The sequence below is a fragment of the Coenobita brevimanus genome, chromosome 54 (genome assembly GCF_032717465.1).
Source record: "Coenobita brevimanus isolate Jiangsu-jjx chromosome 54, ASM3271746v2, whole genome shotgun sequence".
NCBI classification, from domain to species: Eukaryota; Metazoa; Arthropoda; class Malacostraca; order Decapoda; family Coenobitidae; genus Coenobita; species Coenobita brevimanus.
In genome coordinates, this window is record NC_137007.1 from 13,569,785 (window position 1) to 13,594,696 (window position 24,912).

The 24,912-nt window shown below is 42.0% G+C and overlaps 1 protein-coding gene across 1 annotated transcript in view; it reads left to right on the top strand.

Annotated features, from left to right (window-relative positions):
* The first annotated feature begins 2,926 nt into the window (after positions 1 to 2,926).
* LOC145401035 (cytochrome P450 2L1-like) overlaps positions 2,927 to 24,912 on the top strand; it is a 49,566-nt gene continuing 27,580 nt past the window's right edge. Inside the window, exons 1-2 of the mRNA XM_080273412.1 lie at positions 2,927 to 3,025; positions 3,382 to 3,508. Of these exons, the coding sequence (XP_080129538.1) occupies positions 2,927 to 3,025; positions 3,382 to 3,508 (226 nt within the window). The remainder of the gene's footprint in view (positions 3,026 to 3,381; positions 3,509 to 24,912) is intronic.

Consider the following 24,912-nt stretch of genomic DNA (forward strand, 5'->3'; position numbering starts at 1 on the left):
GTTTTTGTGATTAATGTAAAGTTTGGATGTCAAGCCATTGTTAATATTATTTTGTTTCTGTAATAATATATCTTGCATTCACTGAGTATTATCTGGCATTCTCATTTTATCAGGGCTGACTTAGATTTTTTTTTTTATTTTTTTAATAACAGAACGGAGGAAGGAAAAACAAATGGGGAAAAAAAAAATAATCCATACACCAGATTACTGGTGTCCTCTGTTCATAAAATATCTGTAACAGTTAGACTTAAAAAGTTGTAGGTTGAAATTTGGAGGAAAACGACTCTGGGGAAGCGAGTTCCAGAGAGATGCAGTTCGGGGAATGAAAGAATTCTGATAGGCAGAAGTTCTGCAATATGGTTGAGTGACATTCCAGTCATGAGCGCTACCAGATGCCCGTGTAGCACGAGGGAAGTCATGGAGAGGTGGCACCATGGACGCAACTTCGTTTGAGCATTTGCCAAAAAAATATCTGTAAAATAATGCAAGGGAGGCAACATTCCTTCTTACTTGCAGGGGAGGTAGTTTATATGTAATGGCAGGGTTGTTAATGATTCTAACAGCTTTATTCTGAATTTTGTCTAGTTCTCTTAATGCAATCTCTCCACAACCATCCCACAAGGGTGAGCAATATTCAAGCTGAGAGCGCACATGACTCTTATAAATTATAGCCAACTGCTCATCGGCGAAGAAGTTACGGACTCTGTACAATAATCCAAGTTTCTTTGAGGCGGTTTTAACAAGTGAACTGACATGAGAGGTCCAGCTGAGGGCACTGTTAAGTGAGACACCAAGAATTTCAATACTTTTGGAGATGGGAATATTAGTAGCACTGAAGGTAATGTACGAATCTGGCAATATCTGTCTATTAGTAAACTGTATATATTTAGTTTTACTAGCATTAAAAGAGACAAGGTTGTTTTGTCCCCATTCACTGATTTTAGATAGATCTTGATTAATGGAGATGGCTGTACTGAGTTGAGAGGTAGAGATATTAGACTTTGTAATTGGATGTCTGAGTGTGAATGAACTATGTAGTGTTGAGTCATCTGCATATGAGTGAATGGGATTGTGAGTGACAGATAAGAGATCATTAATATGAACCAGAAATAGGGTTGGCGCCAGAACTGATCCCTGCGGCACGCCGGCGTTAATTGAGTGGAAATTTGAATATACATCATCTACTTTTACTCTTATTTTCCTGTCACTAAGATAAGAAGAAATCAAAGGAACAAAAGACGTTAGTCCATAGCAAGGGAGTTTGGACAGCAGGGAACGGTGCCATACTCTGTCGAAAGCTTTAGAGATATCAAGAGCTACTGCATGAGTTTCTCCAAAACGATCAATTGACTGATGGATCGTAGGAGTTAAAAGATTGAGTATGTTAATGGTGGATCTTTCGCGGCGAAAACCGTATTGTCTATCACTAATTAAGTTGTTGGATTCAAGATGTTTAACAATATGCTTATTAATTAAAGTTTCAAATACCTTACCAAGAGAAGATGTGACAGCTATTGGTCTGTAATTGGAGGGGTCAGACGAACTTCTTTTCTTCGGAACTGGGTGGATATTGGCTTCTTTCCATGAATTTGGGAATAAAGAAGTCCGTATGCATAGTCTGAATAATTTAGCTAGGACAGAGGCAAGTTCAGGGGAACACTTTTTCAAAATAATTGGCGGAATTCCATCTGGGCCTGGAGCTTTGTTGCTAATTTCGTGTTAATAGAGGCTATTGCAGTTAACCATATATTTAACCTGTTTTTTGCCATTACATTATCCTTATGAGTCCTGAATGTTTTGTTGTTAGTTTGAGCATTAAACTTTAACTTGTAATTTTACCTAACTCTTTTGTTTTGAACCTGGAACTTTGCGGGACAGTTTTCTCTGTTCCGTAACAATATATATATATATATATATATATATATATATATATATATATATATATATATATATATATTACTACTAGTCAACTACTACTACAATTACTTATTGCAGGAGTTCATCAAGGAACACAAGGGCACACTTGACCGTCATTGCCCAGGAACTAAATGATCACTACCTGATTGCCTTCCGAGAGTCCTAAGCCACCAGCGATGTCACAGTATCATGTGGGAGTGCAGTGGCCAGTGGGATTATGAAGTAAGGTATTTATGTCAACAAAATTCAAGGTACCAAGATCACCATATTGGTACTGGGATCACCACTGCCGTACTGAGATCACTATAACAGTACCAAGATCACCATAGCCATACTAAGATCACCATATCGGTACTAAGATAATCATGTAGGTATTTAAGATCACTAGAGCAATACCATCACCATATATGTATTCAGATCACCATATCGGTACTAAGGTCACCATATAATTGTATTTATTTATCTTTTTCAGAGCGGGACATGAAGGTCTTGATCTGTGACATGTTCGTGGCCGGAGTTTAGACCACGACCACGTACAGTACCTGTGTTGATTCATCCTGTACTTGGTCAAGTACCCGGAGGTGCACGCCAGGCTACAGCGAGACATCGACGCCGTGGTTGCTAAGGGCGGTTTCCTCTACTTCCACTAGAGGAGCAAATGAGGCTGATGGGTTTGTTGTCTGTCTGTTTGTCTCTAAATCAGTATGTCAATCCTTGTGGCTATCTTCCTGTCTGTCTGTCTGCCTGTCTACATAACTCCTATGTGTGCCCCTTTCTACCCAGAAAGGAAAAAAAAAAATGAAAGGAACTACTTTTTTGGAGGTTTTATAATCAAATATTTTGCTTCTCCACCATGTAACACTTAGTTGGTCTCGAACTTAACCTCGAATAAACTAACTTAACCTAACCTAAGTGAACAATAAATATCGTAACGAATATTAATATAATTGGAACACTAAATAAACTAACCCAGCCTCACTATTGGGCCCGACTTTCTTACGTGGAGGCTATGATTGAGAAGATTCAGCGTATCGCCTCCTTGGTTCCATTTGGTGTTGCACACACCGCTTCACAGGGCAGTATGTTGGAGGGCTACTGCATCTCCAAGGTAGGCACACACACACACACACACACACACACACACACACACACACACATAACTGGGTCTCGCACGTATAATGTTTCCAGCAGTGAGATTTGAACATTCTCTCTTGCCTGCGAGTGTTGTGCAGGGAACAATGGTGGATATATTAGCGGTTGTGGTGGACTGGTTGTTAGATATGGGTATCACTCAATCCCTTGTTGCTGAAAAGGGACGGCTTTCTGTGGTGGCGCCGATATAGGTGGACGGCTACTTTGCCTGGTTATTAAAAAAAGTTCCTCAGTTTACTCCTTATCCTTGTTATATCTTTACTTTTACTTATTTATTTATTTATTTATTTATTGTCTCTATATCTTGCTCAGGGGGCTGTAGTCCTCCCCAACCTAGAGGCCTGCCACAAGGACCCTAAGATATGGGCCAAACCTTACCACTTCAACCCAGACGGATCCTTGAACGCCAGGGAGAATGAATGTCTACCCTTTTCCATTGGTGAGTGATGTGTGTGTGTGTGTGTGTGTGTGTGTGTGTGTGTGTGTGTGTGTGTGTGTGTGTGTGTGTGTGTGTGTTTTAGAGAGAGAGAGAGAGAGAGAGAGAGAGAGAGAGAGAGAGAGAGAGAGAGAGAAAGAGAGAGCGGAAGAAGTGCAAGTGATTTAGTCATGGAATATGAACGGTAGTGATGGAGAGAGTTATGGAGGGTGTTAGGAAGGGATGGGGAGTTTGTGACAGTCGAGGAGAGTAAAGAACAATGACTGGAAGTGCAGTCGAGGAGAGTAAAGAACAATGACTGGAAGTGCAGTCGAGGAGAGTAAAGAACAATGGAAGTACAGTCAAAGAGAGTAAAGAACAATGACCGGAAGTGTAGTCGTGTCAGGACTCCATATTATAATTACAAATCATAATAGACAGATAGATAAATAGATAGATAGACAGACAGATAGAAGCAGCAAGTCAGATGATGAGAAGGTATTGTGTCTGCGAGAATCGAGCAATGCTAAACATGCTTACACACTCTAACTCAAGGAATGCTTTATAGGCACACGACAGCGCCTAGTGACCATACACACACATACACACATACTTACACACAGGTTTCTAGAACATTCCAACAACAGTGTAACACACGTGACGCGACCCCTGCTACTCCAGACTTTAGGAAGCAGAGCTCAGAAGGAGATAGACCATAGAAACGGAAGGTAGTAGGGATAAGGAGACTAACAACATGGGCGAGAGTGTGGAAGAGAGAGAGAGAGAGAGAGAGAGAGAGAGAGAGAGAGAGAGAGAGAGAGAGAGAGAGAGAGAGACAGGCCATAGAACCGGCAGGTAGTAGGGAGAAGGAGCCTAGCAACATGGGCGAGAGAGAGAGAGAGAGAGAGAGAGAGACAACGAGGTAGCTCGCGGGACTCTACTTATACTTCACTCGTGTGTGAGAGACTTTGTTAATATTTCCAAGACAAATAAAAATAGTCCCATACTCATCTTTACCTCTCCTGTCATTGCATGACAAAAGGGAACGAAGATTATCTACTTACAAAGCTACTCACATATAACAACCGCTCGTCCACGAGTCTAATATATGTATAACTGATCTACAAAACTTCACTACAAGAAGCTTACAAATTTATTGTAAGAGTCGAAGAGAGTAAACAACAATGACTGCAAGTGGCCAAGTTAAATACTGCCAAAGGAAAGGAAGCAGAAGGTCTGACAGTTTGATGAGCAGACTAGAAGAGATTGGTCTGAACTGGCTGATGTGATTTTGGCATTTTCTACAAGGGCGACCATGCATTATTATAATTCTGGGTGACGTTATTTTCATATACTTAAAGGGAAAAATCTGCCTAGTTCAATAATGCAACACAGTAATAAGGTATGGGGTACTCCAATCCACAGGGGATATCGAAATGTGGCACAGTCGTCCTTCTTCCAGGCAAAGATTCATGCTGATCCTTGCTATATAATTATTGAACTGCATATTTCTCTCTCTCTCTCTCTCTCTCTCTCTCTCTCTCTCTCTCTCTCTCTCTCTCTCTCTCTCTCTCTCTCTATATATATATATATATATATATATATATATATATATATATATATATATATATATATATATATATATATATATATATATATATATACAATCGGTTTGAGCCGGTGAAGGTTTATATCCAAGGGATGGTTGGGGTTTATTGCTCACGTAATGGATGAGTGAGGTGGTCACTCTCATCTTAAATGTCAGGATCAACTTGCCTAGCCCTGGGCTCCTACGCTTCTGACGGGGCAACGTAGGATTGGATGATATATATATATATATATATATATATATATATATATATATATATATATATATATATATATATATATATATATATATATATATATATATATATATATATATATATCAGCAGCAGCAGCCGTTTGAGTATCCACTGCAGGACCGGCCTATCCCGACCAGAGTTGGGATGATACAGCCAATGTATCTCTACCAAGTGGCGTAGGCTGTCTGGTAGAGACTGTATGTAGGGTGAGAAGTGCTTGTAAGTGTAATTGTACTGCTGGAGTGGCTTTGGATGTGTGTGCAATCTTTGAACCAAGTGTAATCGGCCCGTATAAGCCGACTGGGTGCAAATATACCTTATAGTCGACACTGGTTCAACCACAGCACCCTTTGTGTCCGCCAATGCAGTACGTGGCCTGATGAACACTCCCAAAGTTTATTACCCTGGTGGGGGTATATATATATATCTATATATATATATATATATATATATATATATATATATATATATATATATATATATATATACCAGACAAGAATTTGGTAGGCTAGTGCAGAGTTTTGCTAATGTCTGTGAGCATCGAGCCTTGAAAATAAATGTAGAAAAAAGTGAAGTGCTGGTCATTGAGAGAGAAGGTGACTCCCAGTGCGATGTTACAGTGACTGGAGAGACACTGAAAGTGGTGAGAGAGTTCAAATATCTGGGTACGGTGATAGAAAAAAGAGGAAAATGTGCAAAAGAAGTTGAAAGTAGAGTGACATAAGGAAGAAAAGTAGCTTTTGCAATGAAGGCCTTGATAAGAAATAGAGGCTTGAGTGCTGCAGCTGCACCAGGCTTACATGAAGGAGTGATAGTGCCAACTTTAACATATGGATGAGAAACTGTGGTGTGGCATGAAAATGAAAAGTCAAGAGTATGAGCATTGGAGATGGGACTCCTGAGGAATGTATGTGGAGTACAGAAAGTGGGTAGGATGCGAAATAATGTGATTTGTGAAACATGTGGAGTGAGGAAGTCGGTGGACACCAGAATCGAAGGGAATGTGCTGAGATGGTATGGTCATCTGGAGAAAATGGATAACAAAAGAGTGGTGATAAAATGTATATCTGAGCGAATTTGAAGGAGGGAGGAGACAAGGTAGTCCAAGGAGAAGATGGAGAGATATGGTGGATAAGTGTGTGAGGAAGAGAGGTTTGGAAGTCGGTGAGGCTAGGGAATTGACAAGAGATCGAGCTGGTTGGATGAATGTTGTGAGCAGAGGTGCAGAATCAGGGATTTGGCACCCCTTTTTCACGTGGCAGCATCCGGATTGACTCTATCAGATACGTTTACGTGAAGCTACAAAACGTGGTAAATGTTTTTGGCCTATTTGATAGAACCAGGATTCCGGGGGCTTGAATGATGAGTGAATGGGAGAGTGGCCCATTGGACTGGGCAAGTTTGGGCCGTCTGAACATTGCTACTCCTCAGCCTGCCCTAGGGTGGGAAAGAAGGTCCGGATGATGATGATGATGATGTTGATTTATACAGTAGATAGACAAATAGATACATAGGTCGATAGACAGTTCTATAGATAGATACAGATATATGGACAGCATAATTATATGACATTCTCCTAATTATTTTCTTTGATATGCCAGTATTTCAGTGTAGGGTAGGAGGTGTACAAGTGGAAAATGAGTGCACTGCTGTTGATAGAAAGCGAGACAGGTCCCCGTCTGTGGGAGAAGACTGTATGAAGATATGAATTTATTTTAAACAGCGTCCACTGATCTTGCACACGCATGCGTGTGTGTGTGTGTGTGTGTGTGTGTGTGTGTGTGTGTGTGTGTGTGTGTGTCCAATGTTACTCCTGAGCAGTATATAATCGTTACCCAAAAATAATTACTGGGTAGGTCAAATTTAGAGTGAATATTAATGTGAAATTAGGGACAAAGAAAATAGAAGTGTTGGGAAATAGTTAAGTGTTATGAAGATTTGTTTATCGTAAGAACTGTCTGAAATATTTGATGAATACTAACTCCTCGGTTTTGTTACTAGCTCGCCTGCCATACTCTTCCTCCCTCTCTCATCCCTCACTCATTTGTTCTTTCACTCCTTCACCCCCTCCCTCCTTTCCTTTCCTTCCTCACTCACTCATTCACTCAGTCACTCATTCCCCTGCTGCTTCCCTCATTCCTTCACGCTTTCTCTCATTCGTTCACTCAATCGTTCACCCAGTCGTTCTTCACTGACTCATTTCCTTGTTCATTCCTTCGTTCCATCACTTCTTCCCTCCCTCACTCATTCACTGATTCTTTATTTTTTTTTTTTTCTTAGGTTAAGGGCGTGGGTGGGGGTGAAGGGGTTGCCGGGGACTGGAGTCCGAGGAACGAATAATATGAAGCAAATATTGTATTCCTAGTTTCAGGGGTCATATACAGCCGCAGTTCCTACTCGTAAGTATTGAAAACGAGCAGTGTCAGTTATCAGCATTATAGAATACACATAATACATTAGAAACGAATATCTACAGTCTACCTAATACTAGCATACTGTATTATTTTAAAACAGAAGTGAAGCATTGATATGCACTGAAGCATTAATGTGCCAAGGTGTCATGGGATCATTTATGGTTCCTTACACTTAAAGTGAAATGGACAGATCTCTCCCGAAACCAATATACTTTTGCGTTGTTTATTAACTGACAATAGTAATATGAATCAGAGGGCTGCTGCCCACACTGGAAGAAGTCATATACGGTATATATGTATAAATATGCTACCTATATGAGACACAGCGATAGCAACAAGCAGCGACGGCATTACGTGAGTGTTCTGTGTTGTGGTGGGTCCCATGTCAGCACGAAACGGCTAGCCTCACAAACACCTTACCACTGTGAAACCAGCTCGCCACCTTGAATCCAACACTACTCCACCCCATCACTTGCCCCCACCCCCACGGTTACCATAGTAACAGAATGTGGGGTTCTACCTTACATACCGTGCTGCCTTTGTATGTATAGTGCCCACAGTCCCCCAGTCTTAGCAGTATGTTTGTTTTAGCTATATTTACATACAGGTAACAGAGGATAATATACTTTAACGTTTCTGACCATGTTAAGGATTAATATCATATAATGTTGCTTGGACCTGAAGGCTGCTATATGATTACTCTTCCACTGCTGTAATACCTCTACTGCCATTTTTAAAACGTCAGTATCAACCCCCGACACTGTTTACACACATTCGATGATGTCATAGTTGGGGATATGCAAGCTATTTCATAAACAGTGTCCGGAAACATGAAGATCGTTGTATGTGTGAGCTGCCCTATGCATGTTATAGCAATTTTAGAATCATCATGACCTGCCGTAACATTTGCATTTACAGCTGTATTTCCATAATACTACCCATCTCGGATATGTTTACTAATTGATAATGATATTTATGGGACCTTTGTGTGTTACCTGCACACAGTGATAATGACAGGGACGAGGGCATAGCTATAACAGCACCAATCTATCACCCTTGCCATGTCATACAACGACAATGTCGTGTAGGTCATGGCCTTCCTCACGATTGTAATATGCGAAAACACATTTTACACACAACGTGTTTTGTCGTGTTTGTATTTTTGCTTCATCTTTTTTTTTTTTTTTTTATGTGAGGAAGAAGGAACCAAAGGCCATGAGCCCGCAGTAACAGTTCCCTCCAAGAGAAAAACAAAATACAATAGAGAGCCAAATTCAAGATCCGATCATTTTGAGATGTCTGGACACACTATGTTTGAAAGACTGGAGATCATAGGCAGCAGGAAATACAGACAGAGGGAGACAGTTCCAGAGCTGACCTGTTGCATAAATGAAAGACTGGGAGTAACGGTTAACTCTTGCATTAGAGAGTTGGACAGAAAAGGGATGAGAGTTTGCTGCCAGACGGGTGCTACGCGCCCGTCGTAGAGGTGGAGGAATGCAAGCAGACAGTTCAGAGGAGCAGTGACCATTAAAGTAGCGATAGAAAAGAGATAAAGATGCAACAGTGCGGCGAAGAGACAGAGGTTGAAGGGAGTCAGTAAGAGGAGGAGAGTTAATGAGACGAAAAGCCTTTGACTCCACCCTATTGAGAAGAGCTGTATGTGGGGAGCCTCCCCACACATGAGAGTTGTACTCCACACAGGGGCGGATAAAACCCCTGTATAGAGTCAACAATTGTGCAGGGGTAAAGAAAGAGCGGAGTCGGCTTAGCACATCCAATCTCTTGGAAGCAGATTTTACAAGAGATGTAATATGATCTTTCCAAGATAAGTCCCGAGTAAATGAAACCCCAAGCATGTTCAAGGATGATGCAGGATTAAGCTGAATATTATTAAACATTAGTGGGTATACCTGTGGAAGATTTTGTCGGGTTGATAGGTGTAAGAACTGAGTCTTAGATGCATTAAAGACAACCATATTATTTTTACCCCAGTCAGAGATATGAGCCAAGTCAGACATTAGGTGTGCCATAGCCTCATCCCTTGTTTGTTGAAGTAACTGTTGAGATGGGCGTTGCGGGAACCGAATGGAAAGGTGAAGGGTGGAGTCATCAGCGTATGAGTGGATAGGGTTAGATATACAGCTTAGAAGATCATTGATGAATAAAAGGAAGAGAGTTGGTGATAGGAGAGAGCCCTGAGGAACACCACTGTTAATAGATCTAGGAGAAGAACGATGGCCGTCTACAACAGCGGCTATAGAACGACCAGAAAGGAAGCTAGCGATGAAGGCACAGATAGAAGGATAGAAACCGTAGGAGGGCAGTTTGGAAATTAAAGATTTATGCCAGACTCGATCGAAAGCCTTTGAGATGTCAATTGCAATGGCAAAGCTTTCACCAAAGTCCCGAAAGGAGGATGACCAGGAGTCTGAAAGGTAGGTGAGAAGATCGCCAGTGGAGCGTCCCTGACGGAACCCATACTGACGATCGGAAAGAAGGTTGTGATAGGAAAGATGCCTTATAATTTTTCTATTAAGAATTGACTCGAAAACTTTTGAAATACAGGACGTTAAAGCAATTGGACGATAGTTGGAAGGTTGGGAGTGGTCACCCTTCTTTGGGACTGGCTGAATGAGAGCAAACTTCCAGCAAGAAGGAAAGGTACAAGTTGACAGACAAAGGCGAAAGAGTTTGCCTAGGCAGGGTGTAAGCACAGGAGCACAGTTCTTAAGAACAACAGGAGGGACCCCATCAGGCCCATATGCCTTGTTAGTACTGAGGCCAGTGATGGCAGAAAATACATCAACTGAAGAAATTTTAATGTCAGCCATGAGGAAGGCAGAGGGGGGAAGTGATGGAGGAACAGCACCGGAATCGTCTAAGGTGGAATTGGAGGAGAAAGTCTGTGCGAAGAGATCTGCTTTATCAGTAGAAGAAATAGCTACAGAACCATCGGAGTAGAAAAGAGGAGGGAAGGATGATGAGGTAAAGTTGTTAGAAAGATTTTTGGCAAGGTGCCAGAGGGAGCGGGAAGAATTCGAGTTGGAGAGTTGAGAGCATTTAGTATGGATGAAATTATTTTTAGTAGAGCGAAGAACAGACTTAGCACGATTCCGGGCAAAAACATAAAGATTATGTGATTCAGGGGTGGGTTGGCTCCGGTACCTTTTGTAGGCCTTCTCCTTGTTGCGGACAGCATTAGAACAAGTGTGATTAAACCAAGGCTTTCTTGCGTTAGTCAAAGGATATGAGAAAGGAATGTATGCTTCCATGCCCGAGAGAATAACCTCCGTAATGCGCAAGGCACACTCAGATGGCTCACGGCCATGGAAGCAATAATCATTCCAGGGAAAATCAAAGAAGTACTGCCTGAGGGCCTCCCAGTCCGCGGCTCCAAAATGCCACAGACGACGTTTCCCTGGAGGGTCCACAGGCCGTACCGGAGTGATAGGACAGGTTAAAATAATAAGTTGTGATCGGAGGAGCCCAACGGAGAGAAAAGATTAACAGAGTAAGCAGAAGGATTAGTTGTGAGGAAGAGGTCAAGTATGTTGGAGCTCTCTCCAAGGCGGTCAGGGATACGGGTAGGGTGCTGTATAAGCTGCTCTAAGTCATTAAGGATAGAAAAGATGTAGGCTTGTTCACCAGGTGGAACCGTGAAAGGAGAGGAGAGCCAAAGGTGGTGGTGAACATTGAAGTCTCCAAGAATGGAGATTTCAGAGAAAGGAGAAATGGACAGAATGTGTTCCATCGTAGAAGTAAGATAATCAAAGAATTTTTGATAGTCAGTAGAATTAGGAGATAAGTAAACAGCACAGATATATTTAGTCAGAGAATGACAGGAAAGCCGAAGCCAGAGTGTGGAGAATTCAGAAGAATCAAGTTCAGGAACACGAGAGCAAGATAAGTCGTTGCGTATGTATACACAACAGCCACCTTTGGCTTTGAAATGAGTATAAAGTAGGAGGATACAGAAAAGGGTTTGCTGTCAGTTGCCTCAGACAGCTGAGTCTCCGTTAGAAAAAGCAGGTGAGGTTTAGAGGAGGAGAGGTGGTGCTCAACAGAGCGAAAGTTAGATGAAAGGCCGCGAATGTTGCAGAAATGAAGAAGAAGAGAGTCAGACAGTGGTTCCAGGCACCTCGAGTCGTCACTGGGAGAGGGGCAGATGGCGGGGGCATTTATGGTCCCCCCCCCCCTGGGGACTCCGAGGCTGGGTGAATTGACGCCATTTTTGGTGAATTTTGAATAGGAAGTGTAGTGTGTACTGTGCATGTGGTTTGGTGAAGATAGTTAGAGAAATTTGTACTGGAGAGCATGCTCTCTGTGTAACTGAGACACTGAAAAAGTTCAGCAAAGGGGGATGGTCAGGAACTAGTCCTGAGGGCTGATGAAACGGGAGCTCCAGCACTCCCTGTCATCAGCTTTCCATCCACCTCGGGAGTACTGCCCTGCTCGACTGGTGCTACAGTCTACTCCACTGCTATTACTATGCTTAACTAAAACAGAAAATCATATGCAATATGCACAAAAATGTAGTATTACAATTATTTGGTTCATATTATTCGTCCCTAAGACCAGGCTAAAAAAATACTGCGATTTTCACTGAATATTAATGGACTCGATTCGTCTAGGCCTACTATAGGCAAATACGAAAATGACCATAGAATGCAATAAAAGGTTATGTTCCTCTATAGTTACAGAACGCAGATGGACCAAACGTGTTGATCACACGTTACGCACTAACAACATGCACTGAAATTAATATAACAGATTAAAAGGTATACACCTACAAATAAATGTGTTTGGTCATATCACAGCAATAAATATGTAAGAAGCCTGTATGAATACGTGACGCAAATGAGGCACAATGGCAAATATATTGATGTTGGGATCACAGATACGATAATAAATCAACGACATTTATTATTAAATGTGCACAGTATAGATAATATATGAAAAACCGGTGAAATATTAAAAATAACATTACTTTTTGGTCATTAATTTAATTGTTGTATAGTGTTAGGTTCACTTTACGCTGATGACAAACAGTGGTAAGAGAACGTTATAAGTTCATTGAATGCTCATATCTAGTGACTGTGACTGCTCGTTTCATTACGGAAAGTTTTGTCCTGACTGCTGAAAAGTAATTAGTAGTTTGACAGCAGGGGTATTGTTTGTGGGGTGTCACGTTGCTCATATCGTTACTCTGACAGTATCTTGAAACAGAAAACTCTGTAAACAATATGTAGTGGACGGTTAGGAACTACGTTATGGCTAATGGGTATAGCTTAGTTGTTTTGTTTCATTATTATAGGTTGTAGAAGAACGTAGACTTCTACAAATAATAATTAATTAAAAAAAAAATATATAGATATGTCAAATGTAGGTTTTCATATTGTCTTGTTACGGTGCATACTGCATCTGTTGTGTGTGTGGCGGGGAATTGGGGAATTGTTGTGAGTTATGACTTGTGAGTGTTGTCATGGGTGTGTTTGTGGATGCGCGTGTGTGCACGTGCGTGTGTGGAGAGAGGAAAGGAGGGTAGCGCTGTCACGGCAAGAAACTCAGCATGGTGTCAGTTTAAATTCAGTATTCATGTCCACACAACTGCTGAGACATGCATTGTATCATACTGTAATTATACAAGCCTGCTTCTCATGGTGATATCTATAAACTTAAACTGTAAATAATGACTGATGATAAACTGTCTCCGTGACTCAGCTAGGCCGAGGCAGCGGCACCTGCTGTTAATGTTTATAACGTGATCACCTGCCCATAGCATCAGTTAGTGAGAGTATAACTGTGTCATCGTAGAAGCTTGACAGGTACTGGTGATGCCGAACTATGTGACACTGCTTCAATAATCATGGTGCAGTACGATTGCGACAAAGAAGACGAATTAATGAATACCATTATCGTATTATTTCTACTGATATATTCATCACGCTCATAGAATGCTCTACGTTAAGCTTTGAATACGCGGATATTCCATAGCCTTTGGATATTACAATGCTATTTTTTCTGATTGCCACAGGCAGACTGAAGTGATGGTTCACATCTAAATGATACGTGCGGTCTGTCTTGTGACTGCTGGCATATTTCAGAGACATAGCGTTGTGTCTGAATACAGTAAATGGTTATTGTTTCTGTGTAACCTTAATGGATATATACTCAGTATGACATGTCATCACTGTTGTGTCGTGGTAACACATGAAACTCTGCACAGTGCTGACCCCAGTGCGAGGCTAGAACCAAACCCTACCCCCCGCCAAACACTCACATCATGTATTGCCTATAAAAACGTTTGTACATGTTTAGTTGAGAACTTTTGATACACGGTCTAAATTCCACACTGATGTGGGTAACACACTGTATTTATAACCGTACACAGCCTAATCAACATAGCTCTGTCCTCTTCACCTTATCTCGGTTCTCAGTCCCCGCTAGCCCCTCTACCTCCACCCACACTACGTGCCGGCTCCCCTCCCCTCCTTGTCATTCGCCAGTGTTTCTTATAGACGACTGGGGTATCAGGCTTCATGTTTTACGGAAATTTGTGATTGGCAATGCTGACTGTCTCCATGCGGAACTGTCCGCGGGTGTACACTTAATGGGATGGCCTTGCAGTGGCGATTGTTTGTCTACAGTTGCCGGGTCTACTCGGCCAGGTAAGCCGGGGTTACTCAACTACTATTACTACTACCTTGCTTGAAGGGAAGGGAGGAAAAAATAAAGGAGAAAGTGGAGGGGAGGAGAGGGGAGGAAAAGGAAAGGGGAAGTTGAGGAAGAGGGAGGGGGTGTAGAGGAAGAGAGAAGAGGACGGGGAGTAGAGAAGTACAAAGGAATAAAAACAGCTATAGACCTAACGAGTCCTTACAGGACTGTCATTCCTAATTTTATGTACTGAACATATGAATTGTAAGGGTAGGGGAAGGAAGAGGATGGAAGAAGAGGAGAAGGAAAGGAGGGGGGGAAGAGAGGGGAGGCGACGGGGAAGCAGAGAAAAATAGGAGTGGAAGGCGAAGTGGAGGAAGAGGGGAGGGGAGGCAAGAGGAAAGTTAAATAAGAGGAAAGAGGAGAAGAGGGAAGAGGAGGTGGAAATAGGGGAAGAGGAGAGAGGAGGGGAGAAGGAAGTAAAGGAGAGAGAAGAGAGTAGGGCAGGGGGAAGTATAAGAAGAAGGGAGGGGTGGGGGAGGTAGAGGAAGATAGGAGGGGGGGGGAGGGAAAGGGAGATGAGAGGAAAGCAGAGGAAGAGTGCAGGGGAGGGAGAGAAGGGGAGGGGAGGGGAGCAAGGGAATGGGGTGCTTAAGATAGGGGCAGTCTGCCAATCATCCTTACCAGCAAGAACAGTCAATCGATGTTTTGCTCCATCAAGTGACGAGATGGTGACGGAAGTGCTTCTCCTCGGTTTCCTCACATTCCTTCTTATCCTTGGTGTCAGGCGGCCCCCGGGACTGCCTCCGGGTAAGTGCACAATCAACAAAAAAAGTTTGCTTAGTGAGTGACTTTGGGGAGTCCGTAACACATTTTTCACAGCGATTTGTTCTGTCTCCGCGTACCGTACACTCGAAGGCAGTATTCGGTAGAAGACCTTAGTTTCAACTTCCCTCTAGGCAAGGGCGCGGGCTATGATGTATCTGATTCACGGCATAAACTTAATAGCTCGTTCCCTAAGGTCAGGAGTTCCCTCGCACGTGTCTCACACCTCTGCATGTCACAATCTTAGCACTAATAACCACTGTCCATGGAGGATGCTTGCTATGGTGTCCTCATCCAGGACAGGATGGGTAGGCATGATGACTGAGGGCTAAGACTCACAAACTTACTTGGCGACAATGATTTATCACATGCAGAAGGGACGAGGAGAGAAAAGGTGAGAGTCTTACAGTGCACCTGCCAGCAGTTAGTAGTAGTAGTAGTACAGGTAGTAGTAGTAGTAGTAGTAGTAATAGTAGTAGTAGTAGTAGTAGTAGTAATAGTAGTAGTAGTAGTAGTAGTAGTAGTAGTAATAGTAGTAGTAGTAGTAGTAGTAGTAGCAACCCCAGGCTCATATGAACGTGAACGAGGTGAACCGCAGGTTAAAGATGACCTCCTTCTGCAGTCCACCATCCTCTTTTTCGGGGAACAGAGAGAGAGCTGGGGAACGTTTGTATAACCGGTCAGCAGAGACAACCAGTTACACTGGTGCCACCACGTGAAGGTGTCCGTCTCCACCAACTACCTGCAAAGACAATACATTTATAACAGAGGGAAGTGATTGCAGAATTGTCCATGATCTTCATTAGAGAAAGTGTACAGATCACATCCGTGGGGGTTGTATTCTGCGTCTGCTTCACACTAAAGGGGCGGCCACACTTGCTTACAACAGGTGATCTTTAAGACGACACGATGCACAGGGTTAGAGCAGCTGCAGTATCCAAGCCTGAGCGTTGGTCTGGCTCCTGAACCTTCTTTCCCCTTGTTGATCGTATTTGGAGAAAGTATGGCCGCACTCTGATGGACTGTTCGTCACGTCCTGTCTGATGCTTCATAACCGAAGCGCACCATTTATGGATGGAGAGAGCTGATGCCGTATTCTCGTGTGGTTAAGATGCTTCTAACACCTCTTCCTTACTGGTTTATTTCTGATTCTTCTCCGTTACTGGTTTCTTGTGTGTTATTCATGTAATCTATATCGATACTAGAAAGATTACAGATGCAGAAATGAAGATATTAATGGGTAGTTCGGAAAATAAAATAAGTTAAAGAAGAGGTTAATCTACTGTTACTACTCAGCATTGAAGAAGGAGAGCTGGCAGTTTTAGGCCAAGTTAGTGTAAAAACAGTATAGCAGAACGGCTGATATAATAATCTGTGTTATAAGAGGCTTCGTAGCACTTCTGCTATGGCGATTTATTTAGCATATTACACCTACAAATACTTTTGAATGTAAGTTGTGTCACATTAAATCGACATCAATAACGCATAACAGTATACTGAGATGTAAGACGGAGAATAAATCACTGAGGAAAAAATGTTACTATATCTCCAAGGCCAAATATCATACAGCCACGTAGGCGAACTTGTGCCCTAAATGCGCTAGTACTGATAAGATAAACATAGATATATAAACACACAGTGCAGAATCACAAGGCCGAACTCACCAATATCAAGTTTTCGGTAAAATGAGTTTGAAGTTTCCCTTCTTTAAATACTGCATATCTCCACCAAATATTCATTAATTTCAACAAATGAGGTATAAGAAAATGGTTGGTAATGTACAATCACTCATAAATGAAGTGGTACCTCGCTAGCCAACACCCCCACGTTTCATGAAGTAGCACTGTAACCTTTACAACTTCAGGTAATTCGAGCTGGGCTTTGAGATACAATGACTGAGGGAACCCAGACTCGAAATTAGTTTCACTGTAGATAAACTAATGTAATTATGCCGTGTGCAAAAATGCTCTTCATAATATTGCTTTGTCTATTAAATAATCGCATCATGGTGCGAACGGCAAACCCGTAGACATCAGTAGATAATCTAATGTTGAACACTCACAATGTAGCATCTATCATTCCCATCAAAACATGATGAGTGGATGCCCAAAAACAACTGCGATGTCGTATCTGCCAATGATTCACAACCATTCCCTCGACACAGTTCACAGCATTCCGTTGAAATGATTATTATAGCATTCACCCAGTAGCCTAACCTGTGATGATCTTTATAAAAGTTTAATGTCACATTACCGATTGGGAGTTGCCGTGTAGGTACAAGTCCCGGAAAGACCAATAATTAATCATGTACTCACCCGCACATTATAAACATCTTGAGGTTAACAAAAAAGTGTCATTCATATGAGGCTGCTAAATTTTAAAGGCGGCATGTCTTCATGATATGTAATTTCGAGGTAGGCTACAACATCATGGTGAAATAGGAACACCTTTTTGACATTACTATGGTTTCATTGTTCTGACGAGATTTGTAAAATAACTCGATGACCTCGTCAGAAAAACAAACGATGCATAATCTACATCCGGTTTTATGGCGTATTATTGGATAAATTATATCACCATGGGAATGATACTGTTCTATCTAAAACAGCAGTTTACAGCTAAAATAAAGATGAAAGTTATACTTCTGTTAGGCTAATTTTAAGTTGCAGATCACTTCTGTATAAATGCTGCATTAAGTGCCTCGTGACATTTTCACAGAATATGAATTTCTGCATTATCGTTCTTTTATTAATTGTTTCCTACGTTCATGGTGAGGTATTTCATGTTTCTCCGGAAAAATAATATGACACTGAAATGTGTAACTACATCAGTGTTACGTTTTTGTGCAGTAAGTCTTAGATAACGCATCTTCTGAATATCTTTCACGGAATTTCAGGATTTCATTGTTTCTGTCATAATGATCCTGCAATAAAATAAGAATTTTTGGAGTAGCTAGGTTACGATATACTGTCCAGGTTGAATTCTAAAGCAAATGCTCCCTCTATCATCTCAGTCCACGAATTTCATAGATATAGATGCTTGTCTTTCACGATAATCCTGTAATTTTTATGTCCTGTGGGACTCTCCGTCGTGGACTGTGATCCCAAAACTTGAAGCCCAGGAGCTGAGTTTGTCTGCCCAGATTAGTATCCATATCAATAATATCTGCGGGGCAATACTCACAAGATGGATGGAAAGCTGATGACAAGGAGAACTGGAGCTCCCGTTTCATCAGCCCTCAGGACTAGTTCCTGACCATCCCCCTTTGCTGAACTCTTTCAGTGTTTCTCTAACACAGACAGTAGGCCAGCATGCTCTCCAATACAAGTTTCTCTGTCAGCACCAAGCTACATGCACAGTACACACTACATTACCTTTTCAAAATTAAAAAAAGAAAAGAAAAAATGGCGTTAATAAATAATGCCTTGGAGTCCCAAGGGGTGGCCCATAAATTCCCCCACCATCCGCCCCTCTCCCGGTAACGACTCAGAGAGATGCCTGTGTGGCTATAATATGTAAATCTTGAGATTTGGTTTTAGTTATCGTGTTATCTTGTATAACTTCGTAGCTTCTTGTAGTGAGTTTTGTAGATCAGGTATACATATATTATACTCTTGGACGGGCGTTAGATATATGTGAGTAGGTTTGTAAGTAGATAATCTTAATTCCCATTGTCATGCAATGACAGGAGAGGTAAAGGAGAGGTATGGGACTACGTATAATTTTATTTGTCTTGAAAAGATTAACTAAAGTATCTCACACACGAGTGAAATATAAAGTAAAGTCCCGCTGTTACCTCCCAGACTTGTCTCGCTAGACCCCTTCTCTCTCTCCCTCTCAGTACAACCTTTCGGTTCTATAGCTAGCCCCCTTCTGACTCTCTAACTCTTCCATCCTACTCTACGAGGGCTAGTGTCACGTGTACTCTACATGTGGGATTGTTCTAAAATCTTGTGTGTCTGTGTATGTGTAGCGTTTCCGGTGACATAGTGTACGTGTGGCATTCCTTACAGAAATGCGGACACATTTCTTTTCCCACTGAAATCGCAAACACATTTCCTTTGGTCGACTCTTGCTGACGCATTTCCCATTCCCACACCTTGACTGGTGCTCCTGTCTATTACATTATCTATCTATCAATCTATCCATCATGCTATGAGTTGCATTGTTATAATATGGAGTCCTGACACCTGGAACCACTGTCTGACTCACTTCTTCTTCATTTCTGCAACATTCCCGGCCTTTCCTCTAACTTTCTCTCTGTCGAACACCACCTCTCCTCCTCTAAACCTCACCTTCTATTCTTGACAGAAACTCAGGTGTCTGAGGGAACTGACACCAAGCTTCTTTCTATTTTCTCCTATTTCTAAATTTATTTCAAAGCCAAAGGTGGCAGGTTGTGTATATGTATAAAACGACCTATCATGCTCTCGTGTTTCTGAACTTGATTCTTCTGAATTCTCTACTCTCTGGCTTTGGCTCTCCTGTCATTCTCTGACTAAATATGTCTGCGCTGTTTACTTATCTCCTAATTCTACTAACAATCAAAAATTCTTCGACTATCTTACTTCTATGATGGAACACATTTTATCCATTTCTCCTTTCTCTGAAATCTCCATTCTAGGAAATTTCAATGTTCACCACCATCTTTGGCTCTCCTTTCCTTTCACTGACCCACCTGGTGAACAAGCCTACATTTTTTTCTATCCTTAATGACCTAGAGCAGCTTGTACAGCACCCTACCTGTATCCCTGACCGCCGTGGAGAGAGCTCCAACATACATGACCTCTTCCTTAGAATTAATCCTTCTGCTTACACTATTAATCTTTCCCCTCCTTTGTGCTCCTCCGATCACAACCTTATTATCTTAACCAGTCCTATCACTCCGGTACGGCCTGTGGACCCTCCAAAGAAACGTCGTCAGTGGGTTTTTGGAGCTGCAGATTGGGAGGCCCTTATGCAGTACTTCCTTGATTTTCCATGGAATTATTATTGCTTCCATGGCCGGGAGCCATCTGAGTGTGCCTTGCTCATTATGGAGGTTATTCTATCAGGCATGGAAGCATACATTCTTTTCTCATATCCTTTGACTAATGCAACAAAGCCTTGGTTTAATCACGCTTGTTCTAATCCTTTCCACAAGAAGGAGAGGGCCTATAAAAGGTACCGGAGCCAAACCACCCCTGAATCACATCTTGTTTATGTATCTGCCCAGAATCGTGCTAAGGCTATTCTTCGCACTACTAAAAATAATTTCATCCGTACTAAATGCTCTCAACTCTCCAACTCGAATTCTTCCCGCTCCTTCTGGCACCTTGCCAAAAACCTTTCTAACAACTTTACCTCATCATCCTTCCCTCCTCTTTTCTATTCTGATGGCTCTGTAACTATTTCTTTTACTGATAAAGCAGATCTCATCGCTCAGACTTTCTCCTCCAGTTCCACTTTAGACGATTGCGGTGCTGTTCCTCCATCACTTCCCCCCTCTGACTTCCTCATGGCTGACATTAAAATTTCTTCAGCTGATGTATTTTCTGCCATCACTGGTCTCAATACTAACAAGGCATATGGGCCTGATGGGGTCCCTCCTGTTGTTCTTAAGAACTGTGCTCCTGTGCTTACACCCTGCCTAGGCAAACTCTTTCGCCTTTGTCTGTCAACTTGTACCTTTCCTTCTTGCTGGAAGTTTGCTCTCATTCAGCCAGTCCCAAAGAAGGGTCACCATCCCAACCCTCTAACTATCATCCAATTGCTTTAACATCATGTGTCTCAAAAGTTTTCGAGTCAATTCTTAACAGAAAAGTTTTAAAGCATCTTTCCTATCATAACATTAACTCTGATCGTCAGTATGGGTTCCGTCAGGGGCGCTCCACTGGCCATCTTCTCACCTACCTTTCAGACTCCTGGTCATCCTCCTTTCGGGACTCTGGCGAAAGCTTTGCCATTGCACTTGACATCTCAAAGGTTTTCGATCGAGTCTGGCATAAATTTTTAATTTCCAAACTACCCTCTTACGGATTCTATCCTTTTATCTGTGCCTCCTTCTGTAGCTTCCTATTTGGTCGTTCTATAGCCGCTGTTGTAGACGGCCATCTTTCTTCTCCTAGGTCTATCAACAGTGGTGTTCCTCAGGGCTCTGTCCTTTCACCAACTCTCTTCCTTTTATTCATCAATGACCTTCTAAGCTGTACATCTAACCCTATCCACTCGTACGCTGATTATTCCACCCCTCACCTTTCCAGTCATCTCCCACAATGTCCATCTCAGCAGTTACTTCAACAAACAAGGGATGTGGCTATGGCACACCTAATGTCTGACTTGGCTCGTATCTCTGACTGGGGTAAAAATAATCTTGTTGTTTTTAATGCATCAAAAACTCAGTTTTTACACCTATCAACTGGACACAATCTTCCACAGGAGTACCCAGTAATGTTTAATAATATCCAGCTCAATCCTGTATCATCCTTGAACATGCTTGGGGTTTCATTCACTCAGGACTTGTCTTGGAAAGATCATATTGCATCTCTTGTAATCTCTGCTTCCAAGAGATTACGTGTGCTAAGCCAACTCCGTACCTTCTTTACCCCTGCACAGTTGTTGACATTATACACTGGTTTTATTCGCCCCTGTTTAGAGCACAATTCTCATGTGTGGGGAGGCTCCCCAGATAGAGCTCTTCCTAATAAGGTGGAGTCAAAGGCTTTTCATCTCATTAACTCTCCTCCTCTTACTGGCTCCCTTCAACCTCTTCGCCGCACTGTTGCATCTTTATCTCTTTTCTGTCGGTACTTCCATGGACACTGCTCCTCTGAACTGTCTGCTTGCATCCCTCCACCTCTACAATGGGTGCCTAGCACCCATCTAGCAACAAACTCTCATCCCTTTTCTGTCCAACTCTCTAATGCAAGAGTTAACCGTTACTCCCAGTCCTTCATGTATGTGACAGGTCATCTCTGGAACTGTCTCCCTCTGTCTGTATTTCCTGCTTCCTGTTATCTCCAGTCTTTCAGACGCAGTGTGTCCAGGCATCTCTAAATGAACCGATCCTTAATTTGGCTCTCTCTTGTATTGTTTTTGTTTTTTTTAATGAAGGCAACGGTTTGCGGGCTCCTGGTCTTTGGTTCCATCTTTCTTGAATCAGTATAAATATATATATATATATATATATATATATATATATATATATATATATATATATATATATATATATATATATATATATATATATATATATATATATATATATATATATATATATCCATCATCAGCCATTGAGGTCCACTACAGGACCGACCTATCCCTACCGGAGCAGGGACGATACAGCCAATGTATCTCTACCCAGTGGCTTAGGCTGTCTAGTAGAGATTGTATGTAGGTTGAGAAGTGCTTGCGAGTGTGAATGTAGTGTTGTAGTGGCTTTGGATGTGTGTGTAATCCGTGAATCAGGTGTAATCGGCCCGCCTTAAGCCAACTGGGTGCAAGCATACCAGTATGCGACACTGGTTCAACCACAGCACCCATTATGTCCGCCATAGCGGTCAGTGGCTTGGTGAACGCGTCCCAAAGTTTTTACAACTCAGGTGGGAGGTGAACCCACGTCCACCAGCATGTGAGATGCAGACTCTGCCACTGTACTACAGAGGCTCCATATATATATGAGTGAGAGGACATATCAGTGCCAGAGTAAATGCAAGCTTGTCCACGTCTCCACAGTTTATGTGTGGGTGAAGGGAATGTGTCACTGCAAGTGTGAACTGTAGTCTGGCAAAATCTCTAATAGCTATATATGCGTGGGTTGTGGAGATGTGTCAGTGCCAAATGGAACGCTAGCCTGGCCACATCTCTACTACGTTGGTGTGGGTTGAGGGCATGTCTCACTGCCAGAGCGATGGCTAGCCTTGCCGCATCTCTACCACATATGCATCGGTGAAAGGACGTGTCAGTGCTAAATCACATGCTAATCTGCCCATATCTCTGCCACATAACATTGGATAAGGGAAAATGATAATGCTTGATTTCTCCTTGAGCTGGTCACATCTCTGTCACATACAAGTTCATGGGTGACCGTAGTAGCGCATTTACGAATTTCAGAAGGCTTGAACTCAGAAGGCCGGATAACATTTTCGTGTGCTGGTTCAGTTTGTCCCATATCCTACTTTTGGTGGCAATAGGCCCAGTAGGTTGCCCGTGAGTGTGCATGCGTGTGCGTTTTATGCACGCACACACACACACACACACACACACACACACACACTCCAGGCACGGATTTTGGGTAGGGAGGAGCGTGGGGGAGGTATGGCTCCGTGTTTTCGGCAGACCGAATATTTATAATAAATGAATTATGACAGTATAAGTATTAAGCATCTTACATAAATGCTTTCGTGTAAGCATTTCGATGAAAAGAGGGATTTGGTGGTACACTGTTGAGGCTTGACAATGAAATTCCAAGAATTCATACTTGTAAATCCACAAACAATCATGCCAACGTATTCCACATTGTTGCATCCAGCTCTGACCAACCCCATTCCACATCCACTCACCCCCCTCCAACACCCAGACGTCGGCCTCATCCCAACACATACACACACAGTATCTACGCAAATGTTTCTTTACGGTAATATGATGTTCTTCACTGATGCTCAGTTTTCGTTGCTTTCAGCATCTATAATCCCAGCCTCTGGTTGGTGGAGGTTGGACCCATTTGTTCCCTGCACATGTATTAAGACTTCACATCCTCAAGTACCATGACGTCTAATTATTTTGTTTTCTCATTATTGGTACGCTTTTACTTGGTAGATTTATTATTGTGGTGTTCGATAATAGTACTGAATAAACCCTTTCTATCTTGAGGTCATTCGTAACTTATTTTAGATTGCCTGGTGGTAAACAGATAAGTATTATCACGTAATCATGATGAAGGAGACGCTGTTATTTTATAGAACGTTTATGCCAAAATTAATTCTGTTGGATGTCGGTTACGGCAACCGCTGTCTTAGTATATAGTGGTCTTTGGGTATTGAGCCCATGACCTGTTCTGTCTATAGTTATTACTGTATGAAAAACCAAAATCTTTGATACTTCTGGTCGTCTTTAAAATAATTGGTGCTCATAACTTCTCATCTAACTATCGAATTGTAGAACATGTGGTAACGTTTTAGTATATAACGAAAAATAACTGGACGAGTATTTTTTTTTTTCTCAAAATATTCCGACTCAGTGATAATGGAAGGTTGCCTTGTTAGACTTTTCAATTGTATTTTGCTACCATCCATTATGATGAGATGATTCTCCGACTGTGGTGCATGCAATATGCCGAGTGGCAGTTAGGAATTAAGAGGAAGGTTTTCTTGGCGTATTACATGCATCGCCGTCAGAGAATCGTCTCATAATGAATGGCAGGACAATATAAAAGTCTACCAAGGTAACCTTCCATCATCACTGAGTCGGAATATTCTGAAAGAAAAAAAAAAATATTCGTGCAGTTATTTTCCGTCACATAGTAAAGTGTTACCATATGTGCTACGATTCAATTGGTAGATGAACATAATAAAACAGTGGTTGCCGTAACCGATATCAAACATAATTATTTTGGCATTGTCACGAATCAATTCGCGACATTTCCCTTTTGTGAGAAGCCATGAACTATTAGTGGAAAACTCACTGTTTATCGTTCAGTTAACCGCTCATT